The 18,970-nt window shown below is 50.0% G+C and overlaps 1 protein-coding gene across 1 annotated transcript in view; it reads left to right on the forward strand.

Annotated features, from left to right (window-relative positions):
• ncam2a (neural cell adhesion molecule 2a) overlaps positions 1-18,970 on the forward strand; it is a 161,048-nt gene that overhangs the window by 4,536 nt on the left and 137,542 nt on the right. The window contains exons 3-4 of the mRNA XM_078409730.1: positions 3,846-3,983; positions 17,733-17,850. Of these exons, the coding sequence (XP_078265856.1) occupies positions 3,846-3,983; positions 17,733-17,850 (256 nt within the window). The remainder of the gene's footprint in view (positions 1-3,845; positions 3,984-17,732; positions 17,851-18,970) is intronic.

The raw sequence follows: 18,970 nt of genomic DNA on the forward strand, positions 1-18,970 counted from the left end.
CAGTGTAGGACCACACACTGTAGGCCCGTGGGCTGCTGTAGGCCCGGACAGTGTAGGCCCAGACACTGTAGGCCCGGACAGTAGGCCCAGACACTGTAGGCCCGGGGGCTGCTGTAGGCCCGGACAGTGTAGGCCCAGACACTGTAGGCCCGGGGGCTGCTGTAGGCCCGGACAGTGTGGGCCCACAAACTGTCGGCCTGGGGGCTGCTGTAGGACCAGACAGTGTGGGCCCGGAGGCCCGGGCGCCACCTAACGGAGGTTGCGTAGCAACCCGCCTCCCGGCCCGTCTGGCCACCATTGGTGGAACGGGTGTGCGTGGCCGCTGGCTGGGTGAGGTCACGTGGGGCGCGGGGCGGTGACGTCATCTTTTGTCCCTTATTTTGGAGTGAGAAATTTGGCACCTCTACCTGCATCACTGGGCTAAGAATTCAACCTCTTGGCCTAACTATCCAGCACAAGGGCGGCACGGTGGCGCAGCGGCGGAGTTGCTGCCCTACAGCGCCAGAGACCCGGGATCGATCCTGACTACAGGTGCTGTCTGCACGGAGTTTGCACGTTCTCCCCGTGACCCGCCTGTGTTTTCCTCCGGGTGCTGCGATTTAGAAACATAGAAACATAGACAATAGGTGCAGGAGTAGGCCATTTGGCCCTTCGAGCCTGCACCGCTATTCAGTATGATCATGGCTGATCATCCAGCTCAGTATCCCGTACCTGCCTTCTCTCCATACCCCCTGGTCCCTTTAGCCACAAGGCCCACATCTAACTCCCTCTTAAATATAGCCAATGAACTGGCCTCAACTACCTTCTGTGGCAGAGAATTCCACAGATTCACCACTCTCTGTGTGAAGAAATGTTTTCTCATCTCGGTCCTAAAAGACTTCCCCCTTATCCTTAAGCTGTGACCCCTGGTTCTGGACTTCCCCAACATCGGGAACAAACATCCCGCATCTAGCCTGTCCAACCCCTTAAGAATTTTATATGTTTCTATAAGATCCCCCCTCAATCTTCTAAATTCCAGCGAGTACAAGCCGAGTCTATCCAGTCTTTCTTCATATGAAAGTCCTGCCATCCCAGGGATCAATCTGGTGAACCTTCTCTGTACTCCCTCTAAGGCGAGAATGTCTTTCCTCAAATTAGGAGACCAAAACTGTACGCAATACTCCAGTTCCTCCCACACTCCAAAGACGCGCAGGTTGAGAGGTTATTTGGTTTAGGTAAATATGGTAAATTGTCCCTCGTGTGTGTAGGATACTGTTAGTGTAGAGTGATCGCTGGTGGGCACGGACTCGTTGGGCCGAAGGGCCTGTTTCCACGCTGTATCTCTAAACTCAACTAAATGGATTGATGTCAGTTAGTCATTGTTCTCTGGTTTGCCTCGCCCTTCTAGATATTTTCAGCCAATCTCTAAATCAATTTAATAAAAGGATTATGCCATTATGTATATCCATCTGTTTCACTGCATTGAAAGCATCAACTGTAATGAGTATAATTAGCCTTGAGTTCGCAGTCGCCACCATGCATCAAGCTCAATGACGCAATTTAAATCAAGCAATTAGTTGTGTAGGATATTGCCAACTTTGCAACACTGGAACCAAGACTCCCGTCCCTCGATCCACGTGAACATTGCGACCGTTTGACCAACGGCTGCCTTATTTAACGGCGCAACCACGACACCGAGCATCGGGCTCTGCCCGAGCCGGCTGCCTGCCCCTTTTCCTTCCGGGGGGGGGCGTCGGAGAGGGGCTACGCCCCGTCTGCGGGCAACCTCGGGGGGTTTCTGGGACCGCTGGGCACCGCGGGGGGGTGGAACGCACCCTCGACAGGGGGTGTAAAGATAGTTGTGTACGGGCGCTGCTCGGGTTCCGTTCCGAGAAACGCGTCGGAAACCGAAGGTATCGTAAGTCGAAATGTATTGAAAATACGTGCGATCGCGTGGCCGGAAGCGAGGGGATCACCATCGAGGTTTGCACCATCGCGAAGTCGAACGTTCGCAAGTCGAAACATCGAAATACCTGGGTAATAGCTTATTGTTGGCCTTGTAATATGGTGGTGGGTTGTGTTTTGGTTTCATTGTACTGTACATGTTATTTTAATATTTGAATAAATATTTTTGATTTAAAACAAAACGAAAGACACCCAGCACGTTCAGAATTAAAGATAGCGCTCCTAAAGGGGGATATACACTGTTCTTTAAAAGGGCAAATGTACCAACGCAGCACAACACAACAAATTCAAACGACAGATAGACACAAAATGCTGGAGTAACTCAGAACTGTGTACCGTTCTGCATCTACACAAGTCACCACAAAGATTCATCGGACAAAAGTGTGGTTAGAATCTGCATGAAGGGACTGCTGGTTGAAACCAAAGATGGACACAAAATGCTGGAGTAACTCAGCGTGCCAGGCAGCATCTCTGGCGAGAAGGGAATGGGTGACGTTTCGGGACAAGACACCTTCTTCAGACTGAAGAGCTTCACCCATTCCCTTCTCTCCACAGATGCTGCCTGGCCCGCTGAGTTACTCCAGCATTTTGTGTCTCTCTTTGGCTTAAACCAGCGACTGCAGTCCCTTCGTGCAGATTCTAACCACACTTTTGTCATCTGTTTTGTCCGATGAATCTTTGTGGTGACTTGTGTAGATGCAGAACGGCAGCTGGTAGAGCTGCTGCCTCGCAGCGTCAGAGACCACAGTTCCATGTGTAAGACGGAACTGTGTAAGAAGGCACAGAGTCTCTTGCCCAGAGTAGGGGAATTGAGTCTTTCCAGGTGAGACAGAGGTTCACCTGCACCTCCTCCAACCTCATCTATTGCATCCGCTGCTCTGGATGTCAACTTCTCTACATTGGCGAAACCAAACGCAGGCTCGGCGATCGTTTCGCTCAGCACCTTCGCTCAGTCCGCCTTAACCAACCTGATCTCCCAGTGGCTGAGCACTTCAACTCCCCCTCCCACTCCCAGTCTGACCTTTCTGTCATGGGCCTCCTCCAGTGCCATAGTGAGGCCCACCGGAAATTGGAGGAACAGCACCTCATATTACGCTTGGGCAGCTTGCAGCCCAGTGGTATGAACATTGACTTCTCCAACTTTAGATAGTTCCTCTGTCCCTCTCTTCCCCTCCCCCTTCCCAGTTCTCCCTCTATCTTCCTGTCTCCACCTATATCCTTCCTTTGTCCCCCCCTCCCCCTGACATCAGTCTGAAGAAGGGTCTGGACCCGAAACGTCACCCATTCCTTCTCTCCTGAGATGCTGCCTGACCTGCTGAGTTACTCCAGCATTTTGTGAATGAATTCACACAAAGGGTGGTGGGTGTATGTAACGAGCTGCCAGAGGAGGTAGTTGAGGCAGGGACCACTGCAACGTTTAAAAAAACAGTTAGACGGGTACATCGATAGGCCAGGTTCAGAGGCATATGGGCCAAAAGCGGGCAGGTGGGACTGGTGTAGCTGGGACATGTTGGCCAATGCGGGCATGTTGGGCCGAAGGGCGTGTTTCCACGCTGTATCACTCTGACTCTATGACTAACTGCAGATGGTGGTCAGAAAAGCCAGTGGATATTTTTAAGGCAGAGATAGGTAGATTCTTGATTTGTACGGGTGTCTGGGGTTATGGGGAGAAAATGGGGTGAGGAGGGAGAGATAGATCGGTCATGATTGACTGGCAGAGTAGACTTGATGGGTCGAATGGCCTCATCCTGCACCTATCGCTTATTATCTGATGATTACAGGTAAAGCGGTCGTGCTAAAGTCGTGTAGGAAAGTACGTGATACCTCTGCCTATATCTCCTCGCTTGCATCTGCCTCTCGGTCTCTTTCATGGCTAATACTTTTGCTCTCTTGCTCCTTAGACAACTTTATGATGGATGACGATGGTAACCTGAGGATTCGACGCATTAGTAAGAAACACGAAGGCGTCTACAGGTGTGAGGGGCGAGTGGAGGCTAGGGGAGAGGTTGATTTCAGAGACATCACTGTCATTGTCAACGGTAAGGAATCTTATGCACTGTTTTTAGTTTGGTTTTTAGGCTTTAGAGATACAGCGTGGAAAAAAACAGGCCCTTCGGCCCACCGAGTCCGCACCGGCCAACGATCCCCGCACACACTAACACTACCCTACACACACGAGGGACAGTTGTTTTTTTTCATTTATACCAAGCCGATTAACCTACAAACCACTACGTACGTCTTTGGAGTGTGGGAGGAAACTGAAGATCTCAGAGGAAACCCACGCAGGTCACGAGGAGAACGTACAAACGGCATACAGACAGTCAGGATCGAACCTGGGTCTCTGGCGCTGTAAGGCAGCTATGCCACCTTGCCACTCTGCACCCCCTTCATCTTCAGAGTGTGGAAGGGTGTTGAATGTTGAAATAGTCAACATTCAATCTCGACCAATTTCATACATGTCACACTGATAGGAAATGTGTGTCCATACTCGCTGCCTTCATAAGTTCATAAGTTTTAAGGAGCAGAATTAGGCCATTCGGCCCATCAAGTCTACTACGCTAGTGTGTAGGGTAATGTTAATGAGCGGGGATCACAGGTAGGGTTGCCAGCTGTCCCGTATTAGCCAGGACATCTACATCCTGACAGCGCTAGAGACCCGGATTCGATCCTGACTCCGGGTGCCGTCTGTACGGTGTTTGTACCTTCACCCCATGACCGCGTGGGTTTTCTCCGAGATCTTCGGTTTCCTCCCACGCTCCAAAAACGTACAGGTTTGTTGCTTTATTGGCTTGGTATACAAGTAAAATTGTCCTTAGTGTGTGTAGGATAGTGTTAATGTGTGGGGATCGCTGGTCGGTGCGGGCTCGGTGGGCCGAAGGACCTGTTTCCATCATGTGTCTCAAAACTAAACTAACCTGAAACCTCCGCATCGCTCAAATTAAGTCCTTAAATCTCTGAACGTGACTTAACTCACAAGTCTTGACTTGGAGCTGGGAATGGTATCATCGTGATATTTACGGCAATCATCCCTCAAACCACATTTTAATAACATTGCACAGATAAACCCCTCGCAAAAGCTTCCTTAAGACAGATACTTGGAGCAGAGGGCTGTCTTGCTGAGCTTTTCTCTACATCAGCGGCACAGTGATAGAGTTGCTGCCCCACAGCGTCGGAGACCCGGGTTCGATCCTTGGTTAATCGGCTTGGTATAAATGTAAAATTGTCCCTAGTGTGTGTAGGATAGTGTTAATGTGCGGAGATCGCGGGACGGCACGGACTCGGTGGGCCGAAGGGCCTGTTTCCATCATCTATATACTAAAACGCTTGTTTGATAGCGCGACAATTTTAGGCCCACCTTAATCAACCTCGTCCCTGTGGTGCTGATGGAAGAAGTTTCATTGAAATCGGTGTTACAGTTTAAAAGTTATACTTTAAAGTTTAAATCTATCTCCTAGGGAGGGAGGGGGGAGGGAGGGAGAGGGGAGGAAGGGAGGGGGAGAAGGGGAGGAGGGAGGATAAGGGGGTTGAGGGGATGGAGTGGGGTGGGAGGGGATGGGGGAGGGGATGGGGTGGGGAAGGGGGAGGAAGGGGGAGGGGGTGGAGAGGGGGAGGGGGGAAGGGAGGAGGGAGGGGGAGTACGGGGAGGGGAGGGGGAGGGAGGGAGGGAGGGGGAGGAGGGAAGATTGGGACGGGAGGGGAGGGGGGAAGGGCGGGAGGGAGGGGGAGGGGGGGAGGAGTGGAGAGGAGAGGGGAAGGGGGAGTGGGGTGGAGAGGGGGAGGGGGGAGGGGAGGAGGGAGGGGGAGTACCGGGAGGAGAGAGGGAGGGGGGAGGAGGGAAGATTGGAACGGGGGAGGGGAGGGGGGGAGGGAGGGGGAAGGAGGGGAGAGGGGAAGGGAAGGGGGAGGGAGAGGGAGAGGAGAGGGGAAGGTGGGGAGGGGAGGGTTCAGCACCAATGCACGAGAGATTTGGGCCCAACAGGTCCACTTGGTCTAGTGCATCTCAAAACCACACTAACCTAAACAATCCGCACCGCTCAAATTAAGTCCTTAAATCTCTGAACGTGACTTAACTCACAAGTCTTGACTTGGAGCTGGGAATGGTATCATCGTGATATTTATGGCAATCATCCCTCAAACCACATTTTAATAACATTGCACAGATAAACTCCTCGCAAAAGCTTCCTTTAGAGAGATACTTGGATCAGAAGGCTGTCTTGCTGAGCATTTCTCCGCATCAGCGGCACAGCGATCGAGTTGCTGCCCCACAGCTCCGGAGGCCCGGGTTCGATCCTAACCAGGAGTGCTGTCTGCGTGGAGTTTGCACGTCCTCACCGTGACCTGCGTGGGTTTCCTCCGGGTGCTCCGGTTTCCTCCCACATTCCAAAGACGTGCGGGCGGGTTTGTAGGTTAATTGTCTTCTGTAAATTGCCCCCCGTGTGCAGGGAGAGGTTCAGAAAGTGGAATAACAAAGAACTATTGAGAACAGGTCGGTATCGACTCGATGGGCCAAAGGGCCTGTTTCCACGCTGTATCTCTGAACTAAACTAAACTCTGAACTAAAGGGCGGCACGGTGGCGCAGCGGTAGAATTGCTGCTTTACAGTGAATGCAGCGTCGGAGACTCAGGTTCGATCCTGACTACGGGTGCTGCACTGTAAGGAGTTTGTACGTTCTCCCCGTGACCTGCGTGGATTTTCTCCGAGATCTTCGGTTTCCTCCCACACTCCAAAGACGTACGGGGTATGTAGGTTAATTGGCTGGGTAAATGTAAAAATTGTCCCTAGTGGGTGTAGGATAGTGTTAATGTACGGGGATCGCTGGGCGGCACGGACTTGGAGGGCCCAAAAGGCCTGTTTCCGGCTGTATATATATGATATGATATGATAAACTAACTCAGAATGGTGTTGGGTTATAAATACTCGGCACCGGCACGGTGGCGCAGCGGTAGAGTTGCCGCCTTACAGCACTTGCAGCCGCAGAGACCCGGGTTCGATCCCGACTATGGGTGCCGTCTGTACGGAGTTTGTACGTTCTCCCCGTGACCTGCGTGGGTTTTCTCCGAGATCTTCGGTTTCCTCCCGCGCTCCAAAGACGTGCAGGTGTGCAGGTTAATCGTCTTGGTATCAATGTAAAATTGTCCCTAGTGTGTGTAGGGTAGTGTTAGTGCGCGGGGATCGATGGTCGGCGCGGGGTCGGTGGGCCGAAGGGCCTGTTTCCGCGCTGTATCTCTAAAGTAAACAGTGTGGAAAGAGGCCCAGTTTTCCCCGCACGTACGGAGGTCGTCGTTCCCTTGAGGTGCGTGAGAACAAAGCGGTTTGGACAAGGTCCCAGTAAGTGCCAATTTCGGAAGCAGATGTAGTCATTGAGAGGCACAGCACAGAAACAGGTCCCTATGGCCCACCGAGTCCGTGCCAACCATCGACCGCCCATTTACACTAATCCTAATCTAATCCCACTTTTTAAAAGACATTTGGACAGGTACATGGATAGGGTAGGTTTGGAGCGATAAGGGTTTGTAGGTTTGTAAGCTTCTGTAAAATTATCCCTAGTGTGAAGGATAGACAATAGACAACAGGTGCAGGAGTAGGCAGTTTGGCCTCCTCCTGCACCTATAGTCTATTGTCCATTGAATTCAACATACCCACGAAGAAGGGTCCCGACCCCAAACGTCACCTGTCCACGTTCTCAACAGATGCTGCCTTCACCCACTTGATTACTCCAGCACTTTGTGTTTTCTACAAAAATAAAAATGCTAGTGCTTCAGATAGTGCACCCAGCCAAGAAGGGCCTGTTAGTTTTTTAGTTTGAATCAGAGAATCAGAATCGGAATCAGAATGGCCTTTTTGTCATCTAAAAAAAACAAGTCAATAGACAATAGACAATAGGTGCAGTAGTAGGCCATTCGGCCCTTCGAGCCAGCACCGCCATTCAATGTGATCATGGCTGATCATTCTCAATCAGTACACCGTTCCTGCCTTCTCCCCATACCCCCTGACTCCGCTATCCTTAAGAGCTCTATCTAGCTCTCTCTTGAATGCATTCAGATTGGCCTCCACTGCCTTCTGAGGCAGAGAATTCCACAGATTTACAACTCTGACTGAAAAGGTTTTTCCTCATCTCCGTTCTTAATCGCCTACCCCTTATTCTTAAACTGTGGCCCCTGGTTCTGGACTCCCCCAACATTGGGAACATGTTTCCTGCCTCTAACGTGTCCAACCCCTTAATAATCTTATACGTTTCGATAAGATCCCCTCTCATCCTTCTAAATTCCAGTGTACACAAGCCTAGTCGCTCCAGTATTTCAACATACGACAATCCCGCCATTCCGGGAATTAACCTAGTAAACCTACATTGCACGCCCTCAATAGCAAGAATATCCTTCCTGGCGTGTGGGTGATCGATGGATGATGCAGACTCACTGGGCCGAAGGGCCTATTTCCGTGGTGTCTCTCAACACTACACAAAACTAATTAAGTGGAATGACATTGCCGAGGCAGTTTAGTTTAGTTTAGTTTAGTTTAGTTTAGTTTAGTTTAGTTTAGTTTAGTTTAGTTTAGTTTAGTTTAGTTTAGAGACACAGCACGGAAACAGGCCCTTCGGCCCACCGAGTCCGTGCCCACCAGCGATCCCCGCACACTAGCACTACCCTACGCACACTAGGGACAATTTACATTTATACCAAGCCAATTAACCGACAAACCCGCACGCCTTTGGAGTGTGGGAGGAAACCGAAGATCTCGGAGAAAACCCACGCAGGTCACGGGGAGAACGTACAAACTCCGTACAGGCAGCGCCCCCGGTCTGGATCGAACCCGGGTCTCCGGCGCAGCAAGCGCTGTAAGGCAGCGACTCTGCCGCCACGCCACCGTGCCGCCCCAGTCATATAAGATGAGCATAAGGGTCAGGAATTGATGATGCGGCTCTTTAAGACTTTGGTCAGGCCATACTTGGAGTATCGTGTGCAGTTCCGGTCGCCCCATTACGGGAAGCATGTGGAGGCTTTGGAGAGGGTGGAGATACTCCCAGTACAAAAACGTACCTCACACATCTCCCTTACACCTTGCCCCACTCACCTACTGGAAGTGTATAAATTAAGAGGACCCAGCGTAGGGGGGTGGGGGGGGGGGGTGGTGGAGGAGATCAAGGGAGGGCCTGGCGCGATGTAGAAACATAGAAACATAGAAGATTGCTATTGAGGGCGTGCAGCGTAGGTTTACTAGGTTAATTCCCGGAATGGCGGGACTGTCATATGTTGAAAGACTGGAGCGACTAGGCTTGTATACACTGGAATTTAGAAGGATGAGAGGAGATCTTATCGAAACGTATAAGATTATTAAGGGGTTGGACACGTTAGAGGCAGGACACATGTTCCCAATGTTGGGGGAGTCCAGAACAAGGGGCCACAGTTTAAGAATAAGGGGAAGGCCATTTAGAACTGAGATGAGGAAAAACTTTTTCAGTCAGAGAGTTGTAAATCTGTGGAATTCTCTGCCTCAGAAGGCAGTGGAGGCCAATTCTCTGAATGCATTCAAGAGAGAGCTAGATAGAGTTTTTAAGGATAGCGGAGTCAGTGGGTATGGGGAGAAGGCAGGAACGGGGTACTGATTGAGAGTGATCAGCCATGATCACATTGAATGGCGGTGCTGCCTCGAAGGGCCGAATTGCCTACTCCTGCTCCTATTGTCATCATCATCATCATCATATATATACAGCCGGAAACAGGCCTTTTTTGGCCCTCCAAGTCCGTGCCGCCCAGTGATCCCCGTACATTAAGACTATCCTACACCCACTAGGGACAATTTTTTTTTAAACATTTACCCGCCAATTAACCTACATACCTACATAGACAATGTCTATTGTCTATTGTCTAAAATCGGTGCAAATCTGTAGGATCAGAAGGGGCGAAGTATAAAAGTGATGTGTGGGGTAAGTTTTTTTTAACACAGAGAGTGATGGGGGCCTGGAACGTGCTGCCAGGGGTGGTGGTGGAGGCAAATACGATGGTGTAAACTTTAGCTCAAGGTGAGGGAAATGGGGGGATTATGGATTAGGTGCAGACTGATAAGAGTTGGTTTTGGGCTTCATGTTCGGTTAGGGTTGCCAACTTTCTAGTACGGGACAAGGGCCGTCCCGTACGGGACAAATCAATTTAGCCCAATATACGTGATGTCCCGGCTAATACGGGACAGTTGGCAACCCTATGTTCGACACAGATATTGTGGGCCAAAGGGCCTTGACCTGAGCTGTACTGTTCTATGAATATAAAGAGGGTTTAATACAGTTCCTTCTTTCTGTAATTTCACTGATTAAATTCAAAATACTCAGCGTCCATCTTCATTTGGTTAGGCAGATCATTCCTATCAAGTTGAAATGGAACAGATTAAAATTTGATCATCATCGGTATAATTTGCTTGTAAAATTCATTAAATTACCTTTTGAGCCAATGTTGTGCTCGGATTGATTTTGCCATATAGCATGTAGTCAGGAACATGAATCTCCTCTGCACACCATTAATTTGTCCAATCAACTTCACATATTAATGAGGTGCCTTTTGTTGTAACAGCTTGTCGAATTGACAGGATCGTAAAGCACGATTTAGACGTTGCCTTTTCAATGATTCATTGATTAGAGTCATAGAGTGATACAGCGTGGAAACAGGCCCTTCGGCCTAACTAGCCCATGCTAGCCAACATGCCCCATCTACACCCGTCCCATCGGCCTGCGTTTGGCCCATATACCTCTGAGCCCGTCCTATCCATGTGCGAGTCTAATTGTTTCTGAAATGTTGCAATAGATTCCGCCCCAACTACCTCCTCCGGCAGCTCGTTCCATACACCCGCCACCCTTTCTGTAAAAAATGTTACCCCCTCAGGTTCCCATTAAAGCTTTTCCCCTTCACCTTAAACCTATGTCCTCTGGTCCTCGATTCACAGACTCCAGGCAAGAGACTCTGTGCGTCTACCCGATCCATTCCTCTCACGATTTTATACACCTCTATAAGATCACCCCTCTTCCTCCTGCGCTCCAAGGAATAGAGTCCCAGCCTGCTCAACCTCTCCCTGTAGCTCAGGCCCTCGCGTCCTGGCAACATCCCGGTAAATCTTCTCTGCACCGTTTCCAACTTGACAGCATCTTTCCTATAACATGGTGCCCAGAACTGCAGATGCTGGTTTAAACCGAAGGTAGGCACAAAAAGCTGGAGTAACTCAGCGGGACAGGCAGCATCTCTGGAGGGAAGGAATGGGGGACATTTCGGGTCGAGACCCATCTTCAGACCCAACAGCAATTTTACTCTATTTGCGGCCTCACCAACGTCTTGTACAACTGCAACATGTGAGCGGCACGGTGGCGCAGCGGTAGAGTTGCTGCCTTACAGCGAATGCAGCGCCGGAGACTCAGGTTCGATCCCGACTGCGGGCGCCGTCTGTATGGAGTTTGTACGTTCTCCCCATGACCTGCGTGGGGTTTTCTCCGAGATCTTCGGTTTCCTCCCACACTCCAAAGACGTACAGGTTTGTAGGTTAATTGGCTGGGCAAATGTAAAAAATTGTCCCTAGTGTGTGTAGGACAATATTAGCGTGCGGGGATCGCTGGGCGGCGCGGACCCGGTGGGCCGAAGGGCCTGTTTCTGCGCTGTATCTCTAAATCTAAAATCTAAATCTAAACATGCCCCCCCCCCCCACCCTCTTAAATTCTATACTCAATACATTGGGCAAAGGAAAGTGTATTAGACCTTTTCGGTAATGGTTGAACTCCATAATCGTGGGTGCCTTTGAATAACCCTCCCACCAAAGTGACCATTTACAATGAATTTTTTGGTCCCTTAGAGTTAATACAGAAAAGTTCCTAGCAAGGGCGTAATAGCAATTAGGTTCAACATCACGGGTAGCCACAGGGTAAAGTGTTCACTGTCACTGTCAACACCCAACAAGGTTCGAACGACAGAATTTGCTTTATTTCTCTGGCTCAACCCCTTCCTTCAGTGTTAATTTCTTCTCGCAGCCATTAGTGTCTCAGGCTTGTAATGGAAAAAGGAAATTCAGGCTATGCTTCACCTCCGTGTCGAGCGCGGAATGAAAAGTGTGTTTATTTAGCCAACAACAACCTCAATAAAGTCTACCTCTCTGCGTAAATCATCGAGACGGTTGAAAGCTTCAAGCTCTTTGGAGAAAATATCACCAGCCACTTGTCCTGGACCTGCCATTTCGAAGCAATAGGCCAAGAAAGCCTCCACTTCCTCAGAAGGCTTAGGAAGTTTGGCAGACACAAAATGCTGGAGTAACTCAAGAGGGACAGGCAGCCTCTCTGGAGAGAAGGTAGACACAAAACACTGGAGTAACTCAAGAGGGTCAGGCAGCATCTCTGGAGAGAAGGAATGGGTGGCGTTTCAGGTCCAGACTCTTCTTCAGACTGAGCGTCAGGGGAGAGGGAGTCTAGAGATGAGGAGGGGTGAGGTGTGAAAACTACAGATCAAAGCAGAGGGTGCTCAAGGAAATGTGGAATGGTTTGTCGTGAGCTGATGGGAAGGTGACAATGAGGCAGACAAACTTAAGTTCTGTGGAATTCTTTGCCGCAGTCAGGCCAGTGGATATTTTTAAGGCAGAGATAGATAGAGTCTTGATTAGTACAGGTGTCAGAGGTTATGAGAAAGCTGGAGAATGGGGTTAGGAGGGAAAGATAGATCAGCCTTGATTGAATGGCGGAGTAGACTTGATGGGCCGAACGGTCTAATTCTACTCCTATCCCTTATGACTTTTTAAACAGTAACATTAATCAGGAGGACAGTGAAACCGATTGGAGATCTAGTGTGGGGGAGGGGATGGAGAGAGAGGGAAAGCAAGAGTTTTTTTAGATTTAGAGATACAGCGTGGAAACAGGCCCTTCGGCCCACCAAGTCCGCGCTGCCCAGCGATCCCCGCACATTAAAACTATCCTACACCCACTAGGGACAACTTTTACATTTTTCCCAGCCAATTAACCTACATACCTGTACGTCTTTGGAGTTTGGGAGGAAACCGAAGATCTCGGAGAAAACCCACGCAGGTCACGGGGAGAGAACGTACAAACTCCGTACAGACGGCGCCCGTAGTCAGGATCGAACCTGAGTCTCCGGCGCTGCATTCGCTGTAAGGCGGCAACTCTACCGCTGCGCCACCGTGCCGCCCTACTTGATGTTAGAGAAATCAATATTCATATCGCTGGGGTGTAAGCTGCCCAAGCGAAATATGAGGTGCTGTTCCTCCAATTTGCGCTGGGCCTCACTCTGACAGTGAAGGAGGCCCAGGACAGAAAGGTCAGTGTGGGAATGGGAGGGGTTTGGCCACCGGAGGTAGGTAGTTGAGGCAGGTGGAATAGGAACCTTTCAAAAGACAATTGTACAGGTGCATGGAAAAGGAAAGGTTTAGAGTGATATTAACCAAATGGGCAAATAGGACTAGATTACATGGGGCATCTTGTCGGCGTGGACGAGATGGGTCAAAGGGCCTGTTTCTGTGCCGCGTGACACCTGGTGTGTTGGCATACGGAACGAGCTAGGCACAAAAAAGCTGGAGTAACTCAGCGGGTCAGACAGCATCTCTGGAGAAAATGGAATAGGTGACGTTTCGGGTCGACACCCTTCCTCAGACTGCCCGAGGAGGTAGTTGAGGCAGGGACTGTTGCAATGTTTAACATAGAAACCTAGAAAGTAGGTGCAGGAGTAGGCCATTCGGCCCTTCGAGCCTGCACCGCCATTCAATAAGATCATGGCTGATCATCCAACTCAGTATCCCGTACCTGCCTTCTCTCCATACCCCCTGATCCCTTTAGCCACAAGGGCCACATCTAACTCCCTCTTAAACATAGCCAATGAACTGGCCTCAACTACCTACTAATTGCACCTGTCTAATTGTTAAGAAACAATTAAACAGGTGCGTGGATATTGTGTAAGAAGGAACTGCAGACGCTGGTTTAAACCGAAGATGGACACAAAAAGCTGGAGTAACTCAGCACGGCAGGACCGGTTTGGAGGGATATGGGCCAAACGCGGGCAGGTGGGACTAGTGTAGGCGGGACTTGTTGGTGCGCATGGGTAAGTTGGGCCGAAGGGCCTGTTTCCACACTGTATGAGAGTATAGCCGGTAGACACAAAATGCTGGAGTAACTCAGCAGGTCAGGCAGCATCTCAGGAGAGAAGGAATGGGTGACGTTTCGGGTCGAGACCCTTCTTTAGTCTGACACCACACCTTTCTGTCCTGGGCCTCCCCCACTGTCAGAGTGTGGCCCAGAGCAAATTGGAGGAAGAGCACCTCATATTTCGCTTGGGTAGTTTACACCCCAGCTGTATGATCACATTGACTTCTCTAACTTAAAATAGCCCTTGCTTTCCCTCTCTCTCCATCCCCTCCCCCACCCTTCTTCAGTCTGAAGAAGGGTCTCGACCCGAAACGTCACCCATTCCTTCTCTCCCGAGATGCTGCCTGACCTGCTGAGTTACTCCAGTATTTTGTGTCTCCCTTCTAGTGCAGGCTATAAGGGCAGTCAATTTGGGCCTTTTTACCTGCACTTATTTCTGCCCTTATGCTCCAACCACGTGTTCAAACTAAATAATTAGCCTAAACTCCTCCAGGCCACTACACAATTCATATTATTCATGTCACAGGCATTTTGTTCTCCTGTTTGTCTTCGCTGCTTATCTGAATTCCAAACGTCAACTGAATTTTTTTTTGATATCCACTCCCTCTGGATTAAAAGCGTTTACTATTCAAAGACCACTGATCTACATAATGCTTTCAGGTGATGTTTCTTTAATTTTATATGCACCCTGGAACCATCCCCCTCCCTGCTCCAAATTGGCCAATTTTGCCCACTTAGGAAGAGACTTCATTGCATTGCTATTGTCTTTAGTTTAGTTTAGAGATACAGCGCGGAAACAGGCCCTTCGGCCCACCGAGTCCGCGCCGACCAGCGATCCCCGCGCGCTAACACTATCCTACACACACACCAGGGACAATTTACAATCTTACCAAAGCCAATTGACCTACAAACCTGCACGTCTTTGGAGTGTGGGAGGAAACCGGAGCACCCGGAAAGAACCTCATGCAGGTCATGGGGAGAACAATAGACAATAGACAATAGACTATAGGTGCAGGAGTAGGCCATTCAGCCCTTCGAGCCAGCACCGCCATTCAATGCGATCATGGCTGATCACTCTCAATCAGTACCCCGTTCCTGCCTTCTCCCCATACCCCCTCACTCCGCTATCCTTAAGAGCTCTATCCAGCTCTCTCTTGAAAGCATCCAACGAACTGGCCTCCACTGCCTTCTGAGGCAGAGAATTCCACACCTTCACCACCCTCTGACTGAAAAAGTTCTTCCTCATCTCCGTTCTAAATGGCCTACCCCTTATTCTTAAACTGTGGCCCCTTGTTCTGGACTCCCCCAACATTGGGAACATGTTTCCTGCCTCTAATGTGTCCAATCCCCTAATTATCTTATATGTTTCAATAAGATCCCCCCTCGTCCTTCTAAATTCCAGTGTATACAAGCCTAATTGTTCCAGCCTTTCAACATACAACAGTCCCGCCATTCCGGGAATTAACCTAGTGAACCTACGCTGCACGCCCTCAATAGCAAGAATATCCTTCCTCAAATTTGGAGACCAAAACTGCACACAGTACTCCAGGTGTGGTCTCACCAGGGCCCGGTACAACTGTAGAAGGACCTCTTTGCTCCTATACTCAACTCCTCTTGTTATGAAGGCCAACATTCCATTGGCTTTCTTCACTGCCTGCTGTACCTGCATGCTTCCTTTCAGTGACTGATGCACTAGGACACCCAGATCTCGTTGAACATCCCCTCTTCCTAACTTGACACCATTCAGATAATAATCTGCCTTTCTATTCTTACTTCCAAAGTGAATAACCACACCGCTGCGCCACCGTGCCGCTCAGTTCTCATCGTAAATTGAAATATGATTCAAAAACCAATAGCATAATTAACAGTTAATAATTAAGGGGCGGCACTGTGGCGCAGCGGTAGAGTTGCTGCCTCACAGCGCCAGAGACTCGGGTTCGATCCTGACCACGGGTGCTGCCTGTATGGAGTTTGTACGCTCCCCCCGTGACCTGCGTGGGTTTTCTCCGAGATCTTTGGTTTCCTCCCACACTCCAAAGACGTACAGGTTTGAAGGATAATTTTGGTTTGGTGTAAATGTAAATTGTTCCTCGTGTGTGTTTGGGATCGTGTTTGAGCGCGGGGATCGCTGGTCGGCGCGGCCACGGTGGGCCGAAGGGCCTGTTTCCGCGCTGTATCTCTAAACTAAAAACCTAAACTAAAAAACAGCGTTGAGGGTCTTTCTGCCTCGTCTAAAGTCACTACGGAAAAGAAGTAGGCTATTCGGCCCAAATAATCCATGTTAGTTCTCCGTGAAGCAATCCACTTGTTCCAATTCTCCCACTCTTTCCACATGAACCTACTAATTATTTTTAGGTAGACACAAAATGCTGGAGTAACTCAGCGGGTCAGGCAGCATCGCTGGAGAGAAGGAATGGGTCACATTTCGGGTCGAGACCCTTCTTCAAGAATGAAGAAGGGTCTCGACCCGAAACGTCACCCATGCCTTCAAAACCAGTGATGCTGCCTGACCCGCTGAGTTACTCCAGCATTTTGTGTCTGCCTTCGTTTTAAACCAGCACCTGCAATTTTCTTTCCAACTAATTATGTTTTGGTTCATTGCCCCATCCACTTCCCCTTCGATTGAGTGAAACACAAATTGCTGGAGTAACTCAGTGGGTCAGGCATCATCTCTGGAGGGATTGGACAGGCAACATCACGGATTGGGACCGTTCTTCAGACTCGGAGTCCGTTTCTGTTCAGCTCATACGTTCGTAGGTTCTCGGAGCACAATTAAGCCATTCAGCCCAACAATTCTACTCCCCCATTCAATCATGGCTGATCTATCTTTCCCTCTCAATCCCAGAGGGTGTGAATCTGTGGAATTCTTCGCCACAGAAGCCAAGTCAGTGGATATTTTTAAGGCAGAGATAGATAGATTCTTCATTAGTACGGGTGTCGGGGGTTATGGGGAGAACGCAGGAGAATGGGGTTAGGAGGGAGAGAGATAGATCAGCCATGATTGAATGGCAGAGTGGACTTGATGGACCGAATGGCCTAATTCTACCCCTATTCCTTATGACTTTATCACCAATCTCCTGCCTTCTCCCCTGACACCCGTACCAGTCAAGAATCTGTCAATCTCCGCCTGGAAAAACATCTGTCGATTTGGCCTCCGCAGCCGTCAGTATTAACTGGGATCTGATGCGCTGCGATGCTGAGAACTACATTCCACACACTCTGTATCTTCCCCTTTGCTCTACCTATTGTCTTCCTCTTTCGTATGCCAACTACAACAGTCAAAAGTGCTTCAGAGTACCGTAGATGAAGCTGTGTAGGCCCTGGACCTACACTGTCCGGGCCTACACAGGCCCCGGGGCTTAATACGGGACAAACCAATTCAGCCCAAAATACGGGATGTCCCAGCTTCCCTGTAAATGTTGCCAGTTCCGTGGAACTACACAGGGTGAAGGACAAGGTACGTAAAGCAGCCCCTACTCCAGCACCTACTGTACGTAGTTGAGTTGGACTTCATGTGCAATTATGTGCAGCGTTACCTGATCTGTTTGGATACAGTAGCGTGCAAAACAAAGGTTTTCTAAGTGCTTCGGTGCAGGTGGGCAGTAGTAAACCAGGGGGGGGCTAGACTTTGTGCTCACTCACCCTTTTCCGGCTTTTTCCTTCCACCCACCACAGTGCCCCCCATCATCCACGTGCCCGTAAGGTCCGGAAACGCAACGGCAGATCGGCGCGAGTCCGTGACACTGATGTGCACCGCGACTGGATCTCCACAACCCGACATTAGCTGGTACAGGTAAGACCATTGGATCTCCACCATCTCGGAGTCATAGAAACATAGAAACATAGAAAACAGGTGCAGGGGAAGGCCTAGAGCGGCACGGTGGCGCATCGGTAGAGTTGCCGCCTTACAGCGAATGCAGCGCCAGGGACTCAGGTTCGATCCCGACTACGGGCACCGTCTGTACGGAGTTTGCATGTTCTCCCCGTGACCTGCGTGGGTTTTCTCCGAGATCCTCCCACACTCCAAAGATGTGCAGGTTTGTAGGTTAATTGGCTGGGCAAATGTAAAAATTGTCCCTAGTGGGTGTAGGATGGTGTTGGTGTGCGGGGATCGCTGGGCGGCGCAGACCCAGTGGGCCGAAGGGCCTGTTTCTGCGTTGTATCTCTAAATCTAAAATCTAAATCATTCGGCCCTTCGAGCCAGCACCGCCATTCATTGTGATCATGGCTGATCATCCACAATCAGTAACCCGTGCCTGCCCTCTCCCCATATCCCTTGATTCCGCTAGCCCCTAGAGCTCTATCTAACTCTCTTTTAAATCCATCCAGTGAGTTGGCCTCCACTGCCCTCTGTGGCAGAGAATTCCACAAATTCACAACTCTCTGGGTAAAAAAAAGTTTCTTCTCACCTCAGTTTTAAATGGCCTCCCCTTTATTCTTAGACTGTGTGTGGGCCCCTGGTTCTGGACAACAATGGGAACGTTTTTCCTGCATCTGGCATGTCCAGTCCTAATTTTATACGTCTCTATAAGTCATAGTGTGGTACAGCGTGGAAACAGGCCCTTCGGCCCAACTTGCCCACACCGGCCAACATATCCCAGCTACACTAGTCCCACCTGCCGGCGTTTGGTCCATGTCCCTCCACACCTGTCCTATCCATGTACCCGTCCAACTGTTTCTTAAACGTTGGTAGAGTGACTACAGGTGTTGTCTGCTCCATCTCCCCGTAACCTGAGTGGGTTTTCTCCGGGTGCCCGGGTTTCCTCCAACACTCCAAAGGCGTATAGGTTTGTAGGTTTGATTGGCTTCGGTTAAATTGCAAATCGTCCTGAGCCTGTGTAGGATAGCGTTAGTGCGTGGGGATCGCTGGTCGGCGCGGACTCTGTGGGCCGAGCGACTTGTATCTCTGAACC

The sequence above is a fragment of the Rhinoraja longicauda genome, chromosome 12, assembly GCF_053455715.1.
Source record: "Rhinoraja longicauda isolate Sanriku21f chromosome 12, sRhiLon1.1, whole genome shotgun sequence".
NCBI classification, from domain to species: Eukaryota; Metazoa; Chordata; class Chondrichthyes; order Rajiformes; family Arhynchobatidae; genus Rhinoraja; species Rhinoraja longicauda.